This window comes from Typopeltis vanoorti, chromosome 24, assembly GCF_054136105.1.
Source record: "Typopeltis vanoorti isolate ZY-2024b chromosome 24, IOZ_Tvanoo_1.0, whole genome shotgun sequence".
In the NCBI taxonomy this organism is placed as follows: domain Eukaryota; kingdom Metazoa; phylum Arthropoda; class Arachnida; order Uropygi; family Thelyphonidae; genus Typopeltis; species Typopeltis vanoorti.
Window position 1 is genome coordinate 50,216,207 of NC_143572.1, and position 23,394 is coordinate 50,239,600.

At 35.7% G+C, this 23,394-nt stretch overlaps 1 protein-coding gene across 1 annotated transcript in view; it reads left to right on the plus strand.

Annotated features, from left to right (window-relative positions):
• Window positions 1–23,394, plus strand: part of Acadvl (Acyl-CoA dehydrogenase very long chain) — a 208,329-nt gene that overhangs the window by 142,610 nt on the left and 42,325 nt on the right. Inside the window, exons 8-9 of the mRNA XM_090414015.1 lie at window positions 5,882–6,076; window positions 22,055–22,243. Coding sequence (XP_090270141.1) covers window positions 5,882–6,076; window positions 22,055–22,243 — 384 coding nt within the window. The remainder of the gene's footprint in view (window positions 1–5,881; window positions 6,077–22,054; window positions 22,244–23,394) is intronic.

A 23,394-nucleotide genomic window follows, 5' to 3' on the forward strand; every position in this document is an offset into this window, starting at 1 on the left:
CCACAGTCTCCTCATCTCCAAGGAATCCAGGTGACCAGACCTGAGCACAGTAATCCAAATGTGGAAGTATCAATGCTACACTTTATAAAGGGGAATAATAATCTCTTTATCTCTGGATGTCAGTGTGTTCCTCAACAACCAAGTAATCCTATGTGCAATCTTGGACACCTTAGCAATGTGTCCTCTGAACTTCATCTCCCTATCTACCAACACCCCCAAGTCCCTAGCCTCATCAATCTTTGGAGTACTGTTCCATCAGTGTAGTACACAGCTGGTAATCTTTTAATCCCAAAATGCATGACTTTACACTTTTCCACATTGAACTGACATCCATTATCTTTTGCCCATTCTACCAGCTTATTTAAATCATCCTGTAAACTTTCAACATCAGCTTGATTTTTTATTGTGCTACTCAACTTTGCATCATCAGCAAACAACTGAATATCTCCCTGTAAGCCATTTCCTATATCATTTATATACAAATTAAACAACAATGGGCCAAGCACAGAGCCCTGAGGCACACCACTGGTCACCTGTCTCATCCTGGACTCGGCTCCTCCATACACCACCTTCTGGTATCTCTCCCTCAGCCATTCTCCTATCCATATCACCAATTTAGTATCCATTCCCATCTGCTCCAATTTGCCTAACAGTGTTCCATTGGATATCCTGTCAAAAGCCTTAGCAAAATCCAGAAGTACCACTGTGTAGCCATTTCCTTTGTCCAACTCAGATGTCATTCTATTATGAAAAGTTAATAAATTGCTAAGGCAGGATCTACTTTTAACAAAATCATGGGCCTCTATAGAGTATCATATCCTGATCCACCCATTCTTGAATTTTGTCTTTAACCAACTTTTCCAATACTTTTACCACTACTCCTGAGATGGTGATTGGTCTGTAATTAACCACCACAATTTTAGAGCCACCCTTATGCAAAGGAACCACTTTGCCTAACTTCCACTCCCTAGGGACCATACCAGAGTTGAAACTTAAATTAAATATCCAAGTAAGAGGGGTTAACAATTCATTTGCACATTCACGCAAAACCCGAGCTGATATTCCATCTAAGCCTACAGCAGTGTTTGCATTTAAATTTTGCAATATATTAAATACCTCTGATTTCTTAGCTTCAATTCTCATGTTAGTTATTGCTACAGGTACAGAGATATCCTCACTTGGGTGATAGACTTTTGAAAAGTGATCACTCAGTAACTTGACTATTACATCTGATTTTGTCACCTCATTTTGTCATCAGCACCCACTAAAGTTATCCTTCCAAAGTCATTCTTCCTTTTACTTGCTACATAGCAGAAGAACTCTTTGGGATTACCCTTGATCGCTTTGGCTAAGGTCTTCTCATAATCTGATTTAGCTTTTCTTACTATGCTGGTAATCTTCCTAGCTTGAGCCTTGTACTGCTCATGGGTGTACTGATCGCCTTTCTCCTTGTAAATTCTCCATAACATTTCCTTTTTTTGCAGATCAAGCTTGATACTACTGCTCATCCATTTAACGGCTGCCTTGTTTGACTTCCTGACCATGGGGACACAATCTGATATTGCTTTCCTCAGATACTCGCTGATTTTATCCCATGCACTGCTAACATCTTTCCCCTGCAATATGTTCTGCCATGGGATGGCTGCAAGCTCACTCCAAAGATTGTTATAATTGCCTAACCTGTAGTTCCATATATACCCCTTCTTAACAGAAAAATCCACAGATTTTGCAACCTCCCAAGTCAATACCACATGATCGCTTTCACCAATTGGAGGTAACGAGGACACCTTTACTTATGCATATAACCTCTGAACCAATAACCAGGTCCAACACTCTCACACCATGTGTCCCTTCAGTTATGTGCTGTTTCAAGTAGTTATCTTGTAGAAGATGTATGAACTCCATTTCCTTTTTGCTACGTGATATTTCCTCCTTCCAATTGATATCACTGTAATTAAAATCCCCCATAATAATCACTAAACCTGCACTCATTGCACTAATTTGCTGATTCATGAATTCAATATTTCCCCCTGTACTTCCTGGCCTATAGCAGCATCCAACTGTATATTTGGTTGCATTGGTCACTATTTTGCACCAGACCGCCTCAAATGAACTCTCATTCACATGTCTATCATCTTAAAGAAGACTGTAAAAGATGATATGAAAATTAACATTGAAGTTTGAGATATGTTTGCTATAATTTATATTCATAATTATTAACTAATATATTAGTAATTACCAATTATGAAGAATTATACAGAAAAAATACAACCATCTAAGACCAATTTTATACCTGTTTGTATGTCTTTGAAATAATATGTGGATAATCGATTTTAGTGAGTCTTTCTGACTATTAATTTTATTTGTGGCTGTAAAAGAAATTGAAGTAACAAGTTGAAAAATTTTCAGTGATTTTAGTGTTAATTCCCAATGTCAAAAATGGTTAAGCAGCCATTGTTTCCAACCTGAATGAACTAAATATACCCTGTGAAAGTGAAATGTTATCACTCATCATAAAAGGCAGTAATTTCACAAAGATTATTATCTGCTGTTTAATTGTGAGAAAGCTTAGCACAGAACAGACTTTTTGCTTTGTTTCAAAATGTGTTCCATTGCTTTGAGTTGAAGATATTATTATATAAGTATTTCCATTTAGTAAGAAGGTTCATTGCAGGAAATACATTATTCACACGATACATATCAAGCCACTTTTTAAACTCATTCACTCACAAAGCACTCATAATCACATCTGGCAACACATTCACTGCCCTCCAAGCAAAAAATCTAGTTCCTAACGCCCTTGCCAACCATACTCTTACACAATTTCCATAGATGACTTCTCTTTCTCTAACTTCCTACCATGTACTTAAAAAAAGTCTTCATTGTTAATCTTATAAAACCCCTATAATATGTATAATATTAACCTTCTGTAATAGTTTTACATGTGTTATAAAATAAAGTTTGGGTCGCACTGTAAAATGTGTCCTATGGTTGAGTGATCATAAAAGGTTGAAAAACACTTGCTGTATCAGATTGTCTAATTTTTCATAACTCCCACTTCTTTAGCAAATGTTTTTCTTTATTTCTAAAGTGAACTTGTTGAGAAGATTAATACTAGATAATATACAAGATAATAAGTAGATGCAGGAATGCTAAAGAAACTTTCAAAATAGCAACAATACTATCAGCATATCACAAATAAACTGTGAAGATGATTCTGTAGTTAGCATTCACTGAGGAAAGAGGACTTTCCATGACTGTGCTTTTCTCCATTTTGCTGGTAAAACTTGACAAGTAAAATAGCCAGAATTAGTGAATGACAAAATCAGAGTTGGATGATGTTGAATTAAATGTCTTAAATAAATTCATTTCCTTTAAAGAAATGGTCAAGTACACTGATCATCATGTTTTTAAATTTCTTAGGCCAGTCTTCTCATAATAAGAATACTATGAAGGCTGAGAGCAAGATCAAAAGCTGGTGAAAAAAAGTTTATAAGTGGAACAATCAGTCCCATCAACTAGGTCTTAAAGGATCACTTCCCAATACTTGAATGCAGAAAAAATGTAAGACTGCTTTACTGTTGCACATTTATTGAAACAGCTTGTAGCAGAGTTCGAAGTATTAAGACTTGTGTGTGTGTGAATATAAATCAATGCAGTATGCCAGTTTGTGAATTAAGTTATTCAGAATAAAGCTGTAAGTATTAAAAAAAATTAAAAGTAAATTATGCTGAAAGTTAAAAAAAAAACATTTGTTTTTTGAATGAGAGGATTTTGCCCTCTTAATGTTTCTGCCTGGTCTGAAGAGGGCCAGCTGTTTCTAAGGCAACTCCGATGCTGAAGATTGTATTCTCATAAACTCTGATCAAATTTTCAAAACTTTCAAAGTTTTTACATATATTCTGTCTTTGAAATAAGGTTATATCTTCAGTACTCCTGTTTCTATTTATTTTACATCACCATTTTGATGATGTAAAAGAGTGGAATGGCTCTTTCTTTGATAATCTCAGTGAAATTTGTTTCAGGAATGGGTTTAATTTGCATTCTTGCAAATTAAGCCCATTTCTGTAAAAATACTGCATCAGAAGCTACTTAAAACACCAGGTTAACTATCCTAAATGCTCCTCTTCTCTTTAACCTTGAACAATTTATGTATACATAATATAATTTTTCAGTACTTTTTTTTTGTACCTTCCAATATGATTTTATTGTTATTATTATTATTTGACACCTTCAGTGAGTCCAAAGACTCATCAAGGGAGGGCATCTGCTCTACAACTTTGTCTCCACCACTCAATCCACCAACTGACCTCAACTACACTAATGCCATCTACCGACTACCATTTCCATGGACAATCACAAACATTCATGCCCACGCTTGGATTCAAACCTGCAGCCTTTTGGCTGGAGAGCAGATACGCTAACCACTTGACCAGCCAGGCTGGCTAAATGCTCTTGCTAATTGCAGCATTTTCTTGCTGCAACTCATTGAAAATGATTTTATAGACTTGTTTAAGGTTGGTTATTTTAAATTTTTAAAAGGGCAATAAGGAAGAAATTAAAAACTACAGACCTATAAGCCTACTCCCCACCATATATAAAGTTTTCACAAAAATTATAAATAATAGAATAAAATCTAAACTAGAGGGAATGCAATCCTGTGAACAAGCTGGATTTAGAAAGAGTTACAATATTTTGGACCATATTCACACATTAAGACAGCTCATTGAAAAATCAATTGAATACAATAAACCCTTATGTCTGACCTATATAGACTACAAAAAAGCATTTGATTCAGTTAAAACATCTGCAACACTAAAAGCACTTGAAACCCAGGGAACTGAGAAACCATATATTGAAACACTAAAACATATTTAGAATAATGCAACTTCTGTAATTAAATTATATAAAAACAGTGAAAAGTTCCCAATACAAAAAGGCATCCAGCAAGGTGACACCATATCTCCCAAATTATTTACAGCTGCACTAGAGGAAGTCTTTAGAAGTGATTGGGAAACAAAAGGAATAAACATAAATGGAGAAAGGCTGCATCACCTGAAATTTGCAGATGATATTGTCCTAATAGCAGATAATCTTGAAGATCTGGAATAAAGGCTAAATCAGCTAAATGAAGCCTCCAGAGTAATTGGATTAAAAATAAATAGAGAAAAAACAAAAATAATGATGAATAAATATATTAGCCATAGAACTGTCAAAGTTGAAAACCATGAAATAGAACAAGTTACTTCATATGTATATTTGGGCCAATTGTTATCCTTTGAGGAGTGCCAAAGAAAAGAGATTGAACCAAGAATTCACCTTGGATGGATGGCTTATGGGAAAATGAGAAACATATTCAGAAGCCCTAAACAAAAAACTGAGAGCAATACAACATCGCATGGAGAGAAGTATGCTAAAAATAACATTAAGAGATAGGAAGACAAATACCTGGATAAGATCTCAAGCAGGTGTCATGGATATTGTAAAATACATTAAACAGGCTAAGTGGAGATGGGCTGGCCATATTTCCAGATGCAGTGATGGGCGATGGACAAGAAAAACAACAGAGTGGAGACCAATGGATGGAGCAAGAAAAAGAGGAAGACCGAGAAGAAGGTGGAGGAATGAACTGAAACAAATTGCAGGAGTGAGATGGATGGGAGAAGCAGAAAACCGAGTGATCTGGAAATTCATGGGGGAGACCTTCGTCCAGCAGTGGACAGAACCAAAAGGTTGAAGAAGAAGAAGAAGAAGGTTGGTTATTTGATTATACTTTGTTGGTTATTTAAAAATTAATTATAATGGCTAATATGACTTGGTTATAATCTGCTTAATGTTCATTGTTATTTTCATAATCATTTTAATTTTTTTCCCCTTTCAGACCCCTGTAAAAACCTCTGCTGGAGAAGTTGAGAAAATGGTTGCATTTATAGTAGAGAGAGCTTTTGGTGGTGTTAGTAGTGGCCCACCAGAAAAAAAAATGGGTATTAAAGCCAGTAATACAGCTGAGGTTAATTTTGAAAACTGTAAAGTACCAGCTGAAAATATGCTAGGAGAAGTAGGAGATGGATTCAAAGTATGTATGTCTATATAAAATTCTCTATGAGTTTTATGTAACTAATTAAGCCAAAAGAAACATAGTCAACTGTTATTTAAAGAGAGAGAGAGAGAGACTGGTTTTGTCCTTCTCTATCTCAATAGCATCTAAGTACAAATATATGCAAAAAAAAAAAAAAATTCAGCAAAATATTAGAAATGCGATTAACTGTAATTACTGTTTTAAAAATTATTTTTGTAGTTTGAAACTATTTGGGACATTGCATTATAAGTGTATAGTCTTGTTTTCTCTATAGTTGAATAAAAGTGATATTTTATAGCTGAGGCTTGCATTCAGATGGGGTTGAATTACTACAGCCGACAGAAATAATACAATAATACTTTCTTTCAATCTCATGATAATGTTGGTATAAGATCTCCAGTGCATTCCACTTTACTGCATGTCTAGCATGCTATTGGTTGTCATTCAGATTTGTGGAATTTAGTACATGACTAGATACAGCTGAGGCCCTGGATTGTCAGACATGGTTCTCTATATGCTGTTCTATGAATTTGTCTGTATATCTATAATATGGGACATAGCAATTGCACCAAAGGTGATAAGTGCCTTGATATTTCAGACCTCCAGCTTTTGGTTTCACTGGATGAAGCAAGAATCATAGTTTGGTTAGAGGGGCAAATGTGGTCTGCATTTTGTACTACTTGAGATCAGTAACTCAGTTGTAAAGAAGCTGATGCTTGGTGTGTGTGTGTGGGGGGGCTGTTATTTCATTGTTAATTTTATGGCGAGTTTGTGGATGGAATAGAAGTCTGACAGTTCTTTTATTATACCATTCTTCTGAGGTATGGCTGATAGCTGAAAGAAATTTGAGTTTATCATTAATGAGAGTGCATGCTCATACTCCTAGTGTTGATGATGATGCCTAGTTTTTAAGGGTCAGTAATGGGATTGAGCAAAATAACCTTTTGGTTATTTTGAAATTCATTTGGGTATTACAAATTCATGGTATTGTTCTCTTACCAATCTGAACACCAGACCTTTCTCAATCTTCAGACAGGATAAAGATTATAATATACAGAAAATTGAGAAAGGTCTGGTGTTCAGATTGGTAAGAGAACCATGCCATGAATTTCGAATACCGCCTTGCATTTGATACGTGGATGTTGATCATTCAGATGGTTTAAGAACATCTGGCGTGTGTCCTGACAGTAACTCCATATCAAGAAAATGCTATCGGTGTACCTTATCCAGAGTTTTGACCATAATGGGCAAGTTCTCATTGCTCTTCTGAATGTTTCCATGTAAATATTTTCTAGCACTAGAGATAAGTGTTCCCATTGCCAGTCCAGAGGTGAATACTATCTTTGTATACAAAGTAACCTAAATTTACCCAGTGTTTCAAGAGTGCCATACCTTTCCTGGAGAGTTTATCTTCTAGCAACATTATACTTCTTTGAAGCTTGCCATGATCTCGTCTTTTTTAAGGTGGATGTCTTATCATTGAACCAGAATGTTTGTGTTCTTAACACATGAAGTAGTAGCGGTTCTTATCCCTTCTAATAATTTGTCAAAATGTTTAGGCCTATAGGTAGGCAAGGCAATACTTTCAATAATTGGTCTCAGTGGAGTGTTTTTTCCTTGTGTATTTTGGGCACTACATATAAACAAGGAATTGGTGAATGAGGTGATAATAATGATAATCTATATTTCCTTGTGAACTCTAATATTTTGAGTAGGGGTTGAGTATATATTAAGTAAATTTAATATGTACTCAAAATACTTAAATACTTAATATGTAAACTTGAACTTTTTTTTAGGGCTCTTTGTTCTTCAGGGGTAATATCTTTCAGGTTGGCCTTGTTTACTATAAAGATTGATTCAAAATGCATTAAGTTAACCTCTTGGGGAGCAAGGAAGGAGGCAACACGTAATATTTTTGATAAATGTATTTTTAGGCATTCTGTGTTGACATACAGCGAAATTAAATCCTGCTGAAATCATGTTTGTGAGCTGAATCTGGTTAGTCCTTGAGTTTAGCATACTTTTTATTCTCTGCCACATGTCTGTTTTTATAGTTCACTTTAAGGAGGTAGATAAGGATGTTTTCTGGTTATTAATTGAGCTAGATCATGTTTAAACATTTAAGTATTCATTTAGCAATACTTTGTTAGATCTGTAGTAGATACTTTTAGTTTGAGTTTGAATTATTTCTTTAAATCTCATAAATTTAGGAAGGAGATTACTAGATTTGCAACATTTGAGGGAAACCAATCTGTTTATTGTGAGTGCAATCCCTCATAATATTTTCTGTAAATTTCTATTCGTTCATCTCAAATACTACCTTTAGATTATTTTTGTCACTCAGAAAGTATTGCTCCTGTGTTGTGAAGTGATCATTACCAGAATATATCCAATTGGAATACAAGTTCTTAAAGAGAATTATTCAGGACTGAATAAATATTTCTTTAATTTTTGGGTGCCTATTCCTTCCCCCCATAACTGGGAACATTACATGCTGTATACTTCTGTGTTTAGTAAAAATAGTAGTATTTTTGACATATGATATACAATATTACTGTGTGGAATTTTTTTTTGACTATTACACTTTTTTTATATAATGTTCGTCAAGTAGCTTTATTTTATCGTCCTACATGTTTCGCCAATTTTTTTATCAGCATCTTCAGGGAATACAAACTAGTAAGCTATATGAAGGTAACAGACTAGGTTATAACTGATGGTTTTAATTCATACAAAAAATTAGTATTGAACGAGACAATGCATGTGTCTCGGGAACGTGATTTATTCGTTATGGCTCATGATGTTAATTGTCATGAAAATAGAAAAATTTTCATGACAATTTTTTCATGCCGATAGAAAAATTGGCAAAACATATAGGACGATAAAATAAAGCTACTTGACGAACATTATATAAAAAAAGTGTGATAGTCTTATACATAATAGTCGAGAAAAAATTCCACACAATGAACAGGATCAACAAGATCACCAAACAAAAGGTATGCAATCTCGAAGGTTTAAAATGCAAAAAAGCTAGATATTTAAACCATCTGATTTTTTTTAAAAAGATGTAGAGACAATAGCATAATCCCAAAATTTCTTAGTTTAAAACAATATTATAAAACTAAAAAAACTAATATGATTTACCAACGAACTTCGTGTGCACTTCTCAAAGAAAGAATTTGCCATACGAGATTCATGCTTAGCAAAATAGACTCACAGTGCTATAACTTATTCACAGATATCTCTAATAACCTTGATGCAGAGACATGGCAACTATTAGACAATATGATTAGCAACAGTTTTACCAAAACATTTAACCACAGCAAAAAGACACAAATTGATAAATTCAATATGCTGTATGATAATCAAATCAACTATAAACCGTCTCTACCAGATAATCAAGTGATAATTAACCTATCTAAACACATTTAACTAAACCTGATATCTCTAGCCTCAAAAAAGGATTCAATTTTGCCTTAAAACCCACTGCCATTCCTAAAATAGAGTTCATCTGCAACTTAGAAAAAGCCTTCTCTTTGCTACCACTTCCAATAGCTAATGACTTACGATTAAAAAGCAGCATAATCCTTTCAGCTCCGACAAGATCTCCTAACTCCAACTCTAACCAAATGGAAAGAGGAACGCTTCTCAAATTAAGAAATAATAAAGACATCATCATACTCAAAGCCGACAAAGGTAATGATACAGTTATATTAAATACTAAAGATTATGAAGAAAAATTAAAAATCTATTATCTGACTGGTCTGTCTATGAAGTTCTCAATAGAGATCCGACCATAAAAAACCATAATGACACCAATGAACTATTACGTGGAATGACTAACTGGCCTATAGAAGTAATAAGAAAGTTAAAATCAATCCACCTACTAACTCCTAGACTGTATGGCGTTCCTAAAATTCATAAAGAAGGTATACCATTACGTCCAATAGTTGACGGAATCTATTCTCCCACTTACCAACTGTCCAAGTACCTTGCTAAGATTTTACAACAAACATTCACGTCTCGGATACTTATATTAAAAACTCACAACATTTTATAGATAAAATAAAAAACATCCCTATCTATGAAGAGGATATACTAGCAAGCCTAGACATTACATCTCTGTTTACAAACATTCCAGTGGTTGAAGTCATCAACATCTTAGACAACTTGTTCCCAGGAAACATCACTACTTTGTTTAATCACTGTTTAACTTCTATTTTATTTGGCAAAAAAATGTCTACAAACAACTCACCGGATTAGCCATGGGTAGCCTCCTCTCCCCTCCTTGTGCTGACTTATTCATGGAAGATCTAGAAGAAAAAATCTTATCCCAGATCATTCCAAAACCGAAAATTTGGTACAGATATGTGGATGATATCTTTTTCATTTGGGATCATAAGAAAGAAGAACTAATGGATTACATTAACCAAATCAATAGTTTTCACCATACTATCAAATTCACATTAGAAATTGAAAAAGATGGAAAACTGCCATTCCTTGACATCCTAATAAACCAATAATAGTATCAACCTATCTGTTTATAGAAAACCTACAAATACTTGACATTACCTCCATTTCAACTCGTCTCATTATATAGCTCAGAAACTTAGCATTATCCATATGCTCAAGAAAAGAGCTATACAGTACACAACAGATAAGAATGACCTACAGATGGAATTAACTACAATATCCAGAGAACTATCTTTAAATGGTTATCCAAAAAGACTACAACAAGATTCTCTTGACTGATATACTACATAGACAACGTGATGACGTCCAATACATCAGTACTATTACTATTCCATTTGTCAGCAGCATTTCCAAAAAATTAGCTAACCTTCTAAAACCACATAATATCTGAGTAGCATTCAAGCCAATCAACACTATTCGGAAATTTTTAAGATCACCGAAAGATCCTCATCCATTCTACAAGTACTCTGGAGTATATAATATACCTTGCTCATGTGGTATTAGTTATGTAGGTCAGACCTCTAGAAGCTTTGAAATGAGAAAGAAAGAACATATAGGATATGTCAGAAACAACAGACAAGACATTTCAGGCCTTTCTTGCCACTTTGCCTCTACTAACCATCACATTGAGTGGGATAAGAGCCTTATGCCCTATATAGAAGATAACTACCATTCAAGAACCTTCAAGGAAGCAGCTACAGTTGCCCGTAAAACTGAAAACCTAAACAAGAATCAAGGTCTAACCTTACCAGAAATTTGGAAAGCTTTAATCAGATCATTAAACATCAAAGAAATGAACTTTCATGACAATTACATCATGAGCCATAACGAATAAATCACGTTCCCGAGACACTCGCATTATCTCGTTCAATACTAATTTTTTGTATGAATTAGAACCATCAGTTATAACCTAGTCTGTTACCTTCGTATAGCTTACTAGTTTGTATTCCCTGAAGATACCGATAGAAAAATTGGCGAAACATGTAGGGTGATAAAATAAAGCTACTTGACGAACATTATATAAAAAAAGTGTAATGGTCTTATACAATATTATTATTTGGGTCAACAAACTCTTGGGGCTGGAGGAGCAGTAATGCAGAAACCAATAACTGCATTCTCAGTGGAGAACTTTACAGGACAAGTAAAATAATACAGCTCTAGGCACAATTTTTAGTGAAGTCAGTATGTTTGTTTCATCATCATAAATCCTGATATGTACTATCAAGGGGTGTTCAGGATTATTTAAATTTAGATATGAATAATAAGAATGAAGAGAGTTGTTTTGGAGTGAAGCCAGATGTATAACAGACTGATGTGAGCATGGAGGTAAGTAAACTGGAGGTGCTCAGTATATTGAAAAATATCAACATGAATACAGCAGTGGTCCTGTACAAGTTTAATAAATTAATTATGGAATAATGGAAGAATAAGCCATACGTTAAAGTAGCACTATCTGGGAACAGTGTTCAAACTAGTTTTAATCTGTGAACCTGAGAAGTGAATTAGCAATAACAATAATCAGATATAAGAGAGTTTTGAGGAAAATTAGACAAGTGAGCAGATGACTCATGTTGAACATTTAATGCAACGAAATGGCACAAGAAATGAAATAAACAACAGTGTAATACTTCCAATATTTTGTCTGTCAGAGACACGTAACACACACACACACACACAAAGTAAAGTGAAATTTAGAAGTCTAGAGTCTTAAATAGAAATTGTGCCTTCTGAGCACTACTCGATGGTCTAGGTTCTAACTCAGGATCCCCGAGAATCAGTTTTCCAAATTTTGGGATGTTTAACACATCCATACATATTTAAATAAGTATGGATGTGTTCAACTTACAAAAATATGGGAAACAGTTACTTTTAGGCATCCCAAGTTACAACCTGGACTTTCTACAACACTCATAGAGGGACACTCTTTCTGGCTAGAAAGAGTGCCCGTTAGACTTAGACTTTAGTCTTCTAGGTTTCACTTCTGACAGATAAAACGTGATTTGCATATTTTAGTTTTCTTTTTTTATGTTAATCCCCCACTGCAAAAGGTGGTACTGTATATAAACTTTCCTACGTATTCATGCTTGTGGTATTTGAATATCCACATCAGTTGGAGAGTAAATGCACTATCCACTAAGTCATCCAGGCTTCCTGTATTTGGTTGTAAGAAGTTTTCAATGTTTCTGCCTATTTTCATTGTCTTTGTCTTTTTAATACTTAACCAAAGATCTTAAATTTTAAATCTTAACCATAATACCCAAATTTGGGAAATTATGCTAAATTGTTGTAGAACCTCTATCAGCTATCAGCTAACGCCTTTTTATTCCCGTATATACGGGAGTAGGCGAGGCCATTTAGCCCTATCTAACTTTTGGAGACTGAGTGGGCAGTTCAATCTCCACTGGTACCCAATCAGAGACAGATGGCCCAAGGCTATCACTAATTAAGCGGTACGCAGTGAAGAGAGACGGCTCAAATGTGCCGCCATCTCGTGGTCTCTAACCCTAACACAATATATTTAATGTCTGAAATAATGTGGGTTCTACGGTCGATTTTCTTGAGTTTAGTTTACGGGACGAAAAACCGAATTTCCGGCAGAAAAAAAAAAAAAAAAACGCTTACCCATGCCAGAGAAATCATATATAGCAGGCCTGCACAACTTCATTGTCTTTGAGGGCCAAACCCAACTGGGAACAACCTGACCAAGGGCCAGATCACTTCGGACCTAAAATCTTAGACTAGTCCACTACAGCTAAACTTAATTAAATTTGTTAGTAGGTCTACAGTAAATACTAATTAATATTATTATTATTATTATTATTATTACTACGGGCTACTCCAGGGAGTCCTTAGACTCATCGAGGGAGGCCCTAAACATCATGTTCACACAACTGTTCAACACTCTCACAGTATCTATCATACCTTGCCTTGAACTCGCTCACTGTCATAGCACCCACAACAGACTCTGGCAGCTTATTCCACTCATTTACCACTCTAAAAGTAAAGAACCCAGCTCTAACACCCCTGCTAACCACGCTCTTGCCCAGCTTCCATGGGTGTCCCCTAGTTCTCCCACCACCAGTCCTGATCTCAAAAATATCCTCTGAATTAATCCTGTAGAATCCTTTTAGCAATTTGAATGTCTCAATCATATCTCCCCTTTTCCGCCTATCAACTAGTTTCTGCAACCCACAAATCTTCAACCTGTTCTCATATGGTTCATCCCATAGACCTGCTATCATCTTAGTCACTCGTCTCTGGATCCTCTCCACCTCCTCCCCATCAAGAAGGAACCGAGGTAACCAAATCTGGGCACAGTAGTCGAGATGAGGTCTTATCAGGGCTCGGTACAGAGGTACAATAACTTGCTTGTCTCTGCTCGTCAAGGTATTTTTCAACAACCAAGTGATTTGATGAGCTGATTTAGCTACTTTCGCAATGTGCCCCCTAAACTTCATCTCCCTATCCACCAACACTCCCAAGTCCCTGGCCTCATCAATCTCTTGGAGTACAGTTCCACCAATGTGGTATACTGCTGCTCATCTTTTCACTCCGAAATGCATAACCTTACATTTTGTCACATTAAATTGACATCCATTCTCCTTAGTCCAGAACTCCAATCTATCTAAGTCATCTTGCAAGACTTTGACATCTTCTGCATTCACTATAGCCCTACCCAACTTTGCATCATCAGCGAACAAATGAACTGTCCCACTTAGACCCTTCCCTATATCGTTAATGAACAGATTAAACAGCAGTGGTCCAAGAACAGAACCCTGTGGCACACCACTAGTCACAGGCCGTCTTTTGGACTCTACTCCTGAATAAACTACTCTTTGATATCTCTCCATCAACCACCCAGCTATCCATCTCACCAACCCTATATCCATTCCCATATGTTGTAGTTTACGGATTAGAATTCCATGTGGTATCCTGTCAAACGCCTTTGCCAGGTCCAGCAGTATCACTGTAAACCCATTTCCCTTATCCAGTTCAGCCGTCACCTTGTTATAAAACTTGAGCAAGTTACTGAGGCATGATCTACCCTTCACAAAGCCATGCTGTCCTCTGTACAGTATCTCCTTTTCATCAATCCATTCCTGTATTTTTCCCTTGACTACTTTCTCCAAGACCTTGACAACAACTCCTGATATGCTGATCGGTCGGTAATTTGCAACCATAGTCTTGGATCCTCCTTTATGCAGTGAAACCATTTTCCCCTCTTTCCAAGCCTTCGGGACTAAGCCAGACCCGAGACTCAGATTAAACAACATGGTCAAGGGCACTGATAATTCCTTAGCCGCTTCATGCAAGACCCGTGCCGGTATACCATCCAATCCCACAGATGTATTCACATTAAGGTTCTGTAATAGACTATTCACCTCCACTTCATTCATCACAATTCCCGTATAAACTAATGGTTCCTTCATTTTTTCAACGTTACCACCTGGATGATATACTTTTGCAAAGTGCGCGCTCAGTAACTCCACTATATCGACTGGTTCAGTGAACTCTTTACCATCATCATTCCATAAAATCATTTTGCCATGTACAGTTTTTTTCTTGCTTGCAGCATATTGAAAGAACTGTTTGGGATTCTCTTTTGCTTGCATAGCTAGTTTCCTTTCATAATTGGCTTTTGCTGTTTTTACCACACTCGTTACCCTTCTGGCCTGCACTTTATACCGTTCGTGTGCCTGCAGGTCACCCCTTTCTTTAAATTCCCTCCATAGTTGTTTCTTTTTTTGCAGCTCAAGCTTAATGGTGTTATTCATCCATTTAACCCCTACTTGTTTCACTATTCGGACCTTAGGTATACAATCAGCCATAACCTCCTGTAAATGCTCTTTGACCACTTCCCATGCTCTATCGACGTCCAGCCCTTGCAGTTGTACATGCCATGGCACTGATCCAAGCAATCTCCTAAGCTTGTCATACTTGCCAGCACGGTAATTCCACATATACCCTGTCTTAATCACAAATTGCACACCTTTAGCCACCTCCCAGGTCAAGACCTTATGATCACTCTCACCAATAGGTGGCAACATGGTCATATTCATTACAGTCAAATTTTGAGATGCAATTACCAGGTCAAGCACTCTCACACCCCTAGTATTTTCAATTACATGCTGTTTCAGATAGTTATCCCTTAATAACTGAATAAAATCCATTTCCTTCCTCACATGTGTCCTCTCCTCCTTCCAATCAATGTTACCATAGTTGAAATCCCCCATAATAATTACCCTCCTTCCACTCATTTCATCAATTTGTTTATGCATACCATCTCCACCATCTATTCCATCACCTGGTCTATAGCAGCACCCAACTGTATATTTTATTCTGCCAGTGTCAATCTCACACCAAATAGCCTCAAATGAGCTCCTTTCACTATCCTGCAATACTTCAATTCTCCTTGGCTGCAGTTCATATGCATATTTAAATTTTTTAGAGAGTTACATTTAAAATTATAATCAAAATTATTTACAAACAGATATAGCTGCAAAATTTCTCAATAAAACCACTTAAACATAAACACAAAGTTTACTAATAATTTCACTGAGAATATCACACTTATTCTCAGTAAAATAACAGTGACTAAATGTCACAGTGTGACGCATTGCATTTTTTTTGTTGCCACTATTTTATCAAAGTTTGGTGTCATGTTTGAAGTGGCCGTTCTTAATATGGCCTCTAAATTGATATCACTTAAAGATGAACGCTGTTTGGTTTTGTTCACAAGTATGACCGAAAATGTTTGTTTACAAGTATATGTACTCCCAAACATACAAAATACCTGGTAGGCGGTATCCAACAAACTTTTAAATTTATCCTGATCCAGAATAGAATAAAACTCTTGTAAAGTACTCTCCCTATGCTTGACCCGATAGTTTTCAGAACACTGGAGATCAATAACTTCCATCTGGAGTTCGACAGGTAGATTTCCAGCTCCGACAGAAAATGGATCCTCAATCACTTTTATGCGGACTTCGTCTTCATTACTCAATTCTGAAACTCCTCACTTAGAAGTGATATGTGCTTCTTATATTTTTCACCCACCATTGAATGATATTCTGATGCAATATTCTGTCGACAAGTTAAGAAATGTGACATATCCCCCTTAGCAAGTTGATTTTCAAACAAACTTAATTTCATTTTGAATGCCTTTATAAGAGACATTAACTGAAAAACAAACTTATTTTTTCCTTGAAGCTGTAGTTAAGGTCATTCAAATGACCCAAAATATCACACAAGAAAAATCAATCTTGATTCCATTCTTCATCCATTATTTCTGGGAATTTTTCCATATCTTCTTGAGATTCCAAAAATTCAACTAGTTCATCTTTTAGAGCGACAAAGCATGACAAAACTTTAAAGCGACTCAACCAACGTACATCAGTGTGGTATGGTAGATCCCCGTACTCTACATCATTTTCTTCTAGAAACGCCTGAAACATTTTCAAAATGTTTCAGGCATTTTAAATTTATCCTGATCCAGAATAGAACAAAACTCTTGTAAAGTACTCTCCCTATGCTTGACCCGATAGTTTTCAGAATTCTCAGGGTTTGAAACACAGGATGTTTCAAGCCCCGAGCTCGAATATAGTTGACGAGAGCAAATACTACTTTAATCACATGATCAAACTGCATAATCTTTGAATATACACCTGCTGATGAATTAGGCAGTGAAATTTTGTCAATGGTTTATCTGCATACTGTTCAATAAATGTTACAGCACCAACATTTTTTCCACACACAGATGGGGCACCATCAGTGCAAACTGCTACTAAATTCTTGAAATTTAAGGATAGTTTTTCGGTTACACACATCTTTACATTTTCTGCGATATCCTTTCCTGCTGTCCTTCCTTTCATTGAATACAAACCAGCAAGCTCCTCTGTCACCTCAAAATTCTTATTAACTCCTCTTACATATATTAAAAGCTGTGCAGTATCTTTCACGTCAGTACTTTCATCCATAGCAAGCGAATAATACACAAATTCACTAGCCGATTTTTGCAGGTTATCTTTAAGATCCTCGGCAATATCAGCCACCCTGCACTGAACAGTCATACGGGACAAACTGATATTTTCAAAATTATTTTTATTATCAGGACACAATTCTGAAACGGCAATCATCGGACACTTTTTTATCAACTCTCCCTCAGTAAATGATTTGTCAGCACAAACTATTTCTTGTGAATTTTTAAGCTTACCTTTGTGGCAACTTCATTTGCAGATGTCACTTTTTTAAAAGCTTGTTGCTCATCGCTAAGGACTTTCAATAACTTTGCTGCTTTTATTTGCTTTTCACTTGCATCCGACTTGCTAAGGTTAGGATGTTTTGATTCAAAATGATGTCTCAGATTGTACTCTTTCAGCACAGTGATAAATTCCCAGCAAACAATGCACACTATTTTGTCCTTAAACAATGTCAAAAAATATTTGTTTGTCCACTCAAAGTTAAGCTCGATGTTCCAAATCTATTTTATGCTTTTTACTTAAGCGCTCATTGTGTCGAGATTGACAATATTAATTACAAAAAACTAATGATGAAAAACTCACAATAATCCAGGTTATGATAACAGTTATGTAATATATTGCTCCAGCTACAACCAACCACTACACTGCCAAAGCCAGTCAAGGCACGGCCAACTTTGTGTAATACGATTCGTTCTCGTTCGTAGACATCAAGTCGTTATCACGGAGATGTAACTTGAATTTCCCCACAGCGACACTAGCACTAACAAAACCTCGAAGCGATTGTAATAATTTGTTATTAAATACGACAGTGGGGATAACTCCAAATGCAATTTATTGTCGAGTTGAAAGAAACATCATCATCATGCATATCAAGGGTTTAGGCCTAGCGTGGCCTGTTCCGGCCTTAAAAGTCATCGTTTAAGACAGTGGATCTTAACCTTTTTAGTGATCAGCACCCCCTTGAATCTAAAAATAAGTTCTCGCACCCCCTTGAAAAATGTGTTTCTATTTCTTTATTTAGGAAATTACATCTATTGCAAGATAATTTACTTATTGAAAAATAAACACATACATTTACATATACATACAATATTGTTTTATACATACATATATATATATATATATATATATATATATATATACATAAAACATTGTTTTTATGTGCAAAAGTAATGAAAATCCCATTTCACACAGGTAAGTGGTGGCAAATGGTAAAAGTGTCTGCAATGCTGCTTTTGCCAAGCTGTGGATAAGTTTCTAACTGTGTACACCAGAATTGTTCTAAGTCCAGTTCAAATTCCATTTGAATATATGTGCATTGGCTCGTATTTCAATAAGATCATCTTTTATTAAATAGCTGTCATCCATCGAATTTGGGTCAAAATTTAGAAACCTCTCGCACCCCCAGGGGTGCACACACCCCAGGTTAAGAACCACTGGTTTAAGAGGACGTCCTGGTTTTCTTTTTCCTAATGGCTTGTTTTGGTAATCTTTCTATTTTCATTCTTTGAACATGTTCCATCCATTTATGTTTACGATACGATTCGTTCTCGTTCGTAGACATCAAGTTGTTATCACAGAGATGTAATGTTAAGTCAGAGTGAAACAAAATATTAAAGAAAATCACGTTTCACTCGGACTCAACATCGTTCTCACTCTCTTGAGGAAAATAACGGTTTTATCAGAAATAAAGAAGCACTTGTATAAGAAATCATAATTTAGTTTTTATATCTTATATTATTTAGTAATGTGAAATTTCATTGTATTATTATTATATAGTTGCTTAGTCTAAAATACTATGTAAATAACTAACCATTTGCTTGGTGAGAAATAATAACCTAAATGCAAAACGGCCGACTTCTGAGGCACGTGAATGTACTAGTATATCTGTTATGTAGCACGGTGCCACCTCCCCCCCCCCCTTCCACCGTGATGCTACGAAAGTTATGAAAGGATTCCGCAAGCAGCGCTAAGTGCCGTGTGATGTAGTGAAAGCATGACGTACACATCGATGACGAAAGAGAGAAACAGTGCAGTGTTTAAAAGGAGATGTAACGCTGCAAACCAGGTTTTTAGACGTTTTCCTGCTGCCGTATTCCTGTGCCTCGGAAGTCCCGCTGGTATGGAGCCTCCACGTGGGTTTCTTTTGTTCGAGGAAGTTACGACCAAATGACCAAGAGAACTTACCAGTCGGAAATAAAAGCCCAGCAGATCATGATAGTGGAAAACTACAGAATAATTCCAGTATAAAGTATAGAGGGAAATCGTATAGAAAATCCTGAGGAAGTGTGAAGTAAAGCGGTCATATAAAGTTGTCTGATGAAAAAATGAAGTGGCCAAAGTAGCATACCAGCAAATTGGTAAGGTGAAAACTTTATGTCTACTATCTAATGAATTGAATGAGAAGATTTTAATGTGTGTGTGTGCTAAGAGAGAGACTCTTTGAACTGTTGCTGATAGATTTAGAAGGAAATATAATAGTGTCTCATAAATGTATCTTGAGAGAGAGTGAATTACAAATGTTCTTAATTAGGTCTAAGATATATGTAAAATTTGAATAGGATTGTTAAAGAGAATCATGAATGGAATTTGATAAGTATTAAGAGTAAAATTTAATTGATTAGAGTAGAAAATTGAGACTAAGTGATTAAATGTTAGTATTTATGTTTCTCAGATAGAAATTCATGAAAAGGGATAATTAACTGTATGTAAGCGTGCTAATGCTGTATATAAAATTTAGTTGAATGATTAACTCAGTGCTTCTAAGTGTAATATATGTATTCTACCTGTAATTAAAATGTTTTGTTTTAATGTGAATGTTGTCTTGCCTGTACTTAGATCCTATTGCACTTGCTCATAAAATATAGCGAACCTCGAAAGGCGGGAAAATTTAGATATTATCAGGTCATGACTGCAAGTTTAAAATTGATAAATGACAAGAGTGAATGTTGACTGGATTCTAACTCCTTGTCCTTACATGTTTAGTATTTCCTAGAATTCAGGGTGGCGCAGCGTTTAACAAATAAATTTTCTCTGAATTTGAAAAGGGAGATAGAACCAGTGCTGAGACAAAGAGGTAGGCATCCGCCATTTGCATTTCTTTGTCTCACCGAACAACAGCTTCACTCTTATCAGGGATTCGGCCAGTAGCGTTATTGATAAGAAAGGATTAACCTGGAAATAATAAGTGTAGGATAGAGATAAGAGTTATAATATATATATATATATATATATAGTTGTAATAGAGATAAGAAAGGGCACATAAGGATAGGAAACGACACAACAGTAACTTTGAATTTCCCCACAGCGACACTAGCGCTAATAAAACCTCGAAGCGATTGTAATAATTTGTTATTAAATACGACAGTGGGAATAACTCCAAATGCAATTTATTTTCGAGTTGAAAGAAACATGATTGTGACATTAATCACATGAACATAAACATGCTGAGTCTTAGTAAAAATTTAATTCAAGGCTAGGAAAAAATGGTCTAATTTCATATCTCCCATATAATTAAATAATTCAATCAGGCAGACGAGCCAAAATAAATACCATTGTGGGCCGTATGTTGTGCAGGCCTGATATATAGGACGCAAAGAACCATTGAAGACTTAAAGTTGAAGTGAGTTAGCTAGCCTTATGGGAAGTGGCTGTTTTCTCCCTTAGAAACCTGGATTTTTTTTTTTTTTTTTTTTTTTTTTTTTTTTCCCCTCCCCCACATCTTGCAAATAGGCAAACAACTAGCCAGAAGAAGAAGAAGAAATAAGACAGCATACTAAGCCTTAGTTGCTTTGGCCATGTTCCATTGAACACAATCCATCTAAATAGTTTGAAATAGGATGTTATGTTCTAGTAGTAGCATACTGTTTTCTCTAGCATATACATTCCAGAATTCAGATGATAGCTATTGTTTTCGTGCATTTATGTATGATTATTTTTTACTGTTTATATGTTTATCCTTTGTACTTTAGTGTAACAATGATACTGTATGAGATGCATAGTGAAATATTTGTACATTTTCATGATTGAGTTGTTAAACTGGTTTCCATTTTTGCTCTGCTTACAAGTATTTCATTCTAGTTTAAGAAAATGAAAGTTACTTAGTATGGCTGTTTGTTTTTCATAAAGATAAAAGTAGTGTTTGATAGGAAACTGAACACTATACAAACACTATTGTAACAAACTCTACTAAAGTTCCAAGTGAGGTCCCACAGGCACTCTACAGAAAATTCATTATAACTTTCCAGCAGTAGTCCCTATAAGTTCTCTGTCAAACTGAACTGTAACTCTAATCCTAACTTGATGCTTTTTTTATATGTTAGTCTTCTTTTCCAGAATCATTCTCATCCTCTTTGGAATTATAGCAAAACCAGTTGGGAATGACCAGCAATTTTCTTCTTGTTTATGATTAGACTATCATTTTCAGTAAATCTTTTATTTAAATCTTGATTTATAATAGAAAATTTTTAAAATTTTCTTGATGGAATATTTTCTGATCTGTATTTTATTTTTTACTCTTTTCCAGATAGCAATGAATATACTCAACAATGGCAGGTTTGGAATGGCTGCTGTCCTCAATGGTACTATGAAAGTGGCTATTGAGCAATGTATTGATCATGCCACCACTCGTGTGCAGTTTGGCAATAAAATTAGCTCGTATGGAACCATTCAAGAAAAGATATCTCGAATGTGCATGAAGCAATATATAACTGAGGTATTTTAATGAGTTTATAATATTCTACCCTAAATTATTATTATTATTATTATACAGCATCTCCAATGAGTCCGAAGACTCATTGCGGGAGACCTGATCTGTCCACACAATCTATCATACCTTTCTTTGAACCCATTAACAGATAGAGCACTAGCAACTGACTCTGGCAACCCATTCCATTCATTCACAAGTCTCCAAGCAAAAAAAAAAAAAAATCTAGTCCTCGCACCCCTACTAACCACACCTTTATTCAACTCCAGGGATGACCCCTTGTTCTGGTCCCTCTAGCCACATGCTGAAACATTTACCCTTTAAGCAACTTAAATTTTTCTATCATATCCCCTCTTTTTCTCCTATCAACCAACTTCTGCAATCCACACACCTTCAATCTGTCCTCATAGGGAACATTCCTCAGACCACACCATCTTGGTCACTCGCCTCTGAATCCTATCTACCACTTCCTCATCCCCAAGAAACCCAAGGGACCAGACTTGAGCACAATAATCCAGATGTGGGCATATCAAGTAATCTTATGGGCTACCTTAGCAATATGTCCTCTAAACTTGAACTTTCTGTCTACCACCACCCCTAAATCTTTAGCTTCATCTATTTCTTTAAATAATTATAGTACAGGAATTAACTCAAGTAAAATAATATTTTATATTAATTAATTCCGGTATTATAATTATTTAAATATGCCTACTCATGGTAATTCCTTATTGAAACATTTCATCTATTTCCTGGAGTACAGTGCTGTCAATGTGATACACGACTTGTAATCTATTTATCCCAGAATGCATAACTCTACATTTCTCCACATTAAACTGGCACCTGTCATATTTAGCCCATACTGACAGCCCATTTAAATCATCCTGCAAGTTCTCCACATTGCCTTGATTAACTATTACTCTACCTAATTTTGCATCATCAGCAAACAACTGAATAACCTGAAAGGAAATTTTCAGGTTATTTCCTATATCATTTATGTACAAATTAAACAGCAATGGTCCCAACACTGAACCTTGCGGCACACCACTAGTCACCTGTTTTTTCCTCAGTTCCTCCCATCCATATACCACTTTTTGATATCTGTCTACTAGACACCCTCTTATCCACTAAACCAGTGTCATATCCATCCCCATTTGCTCTAA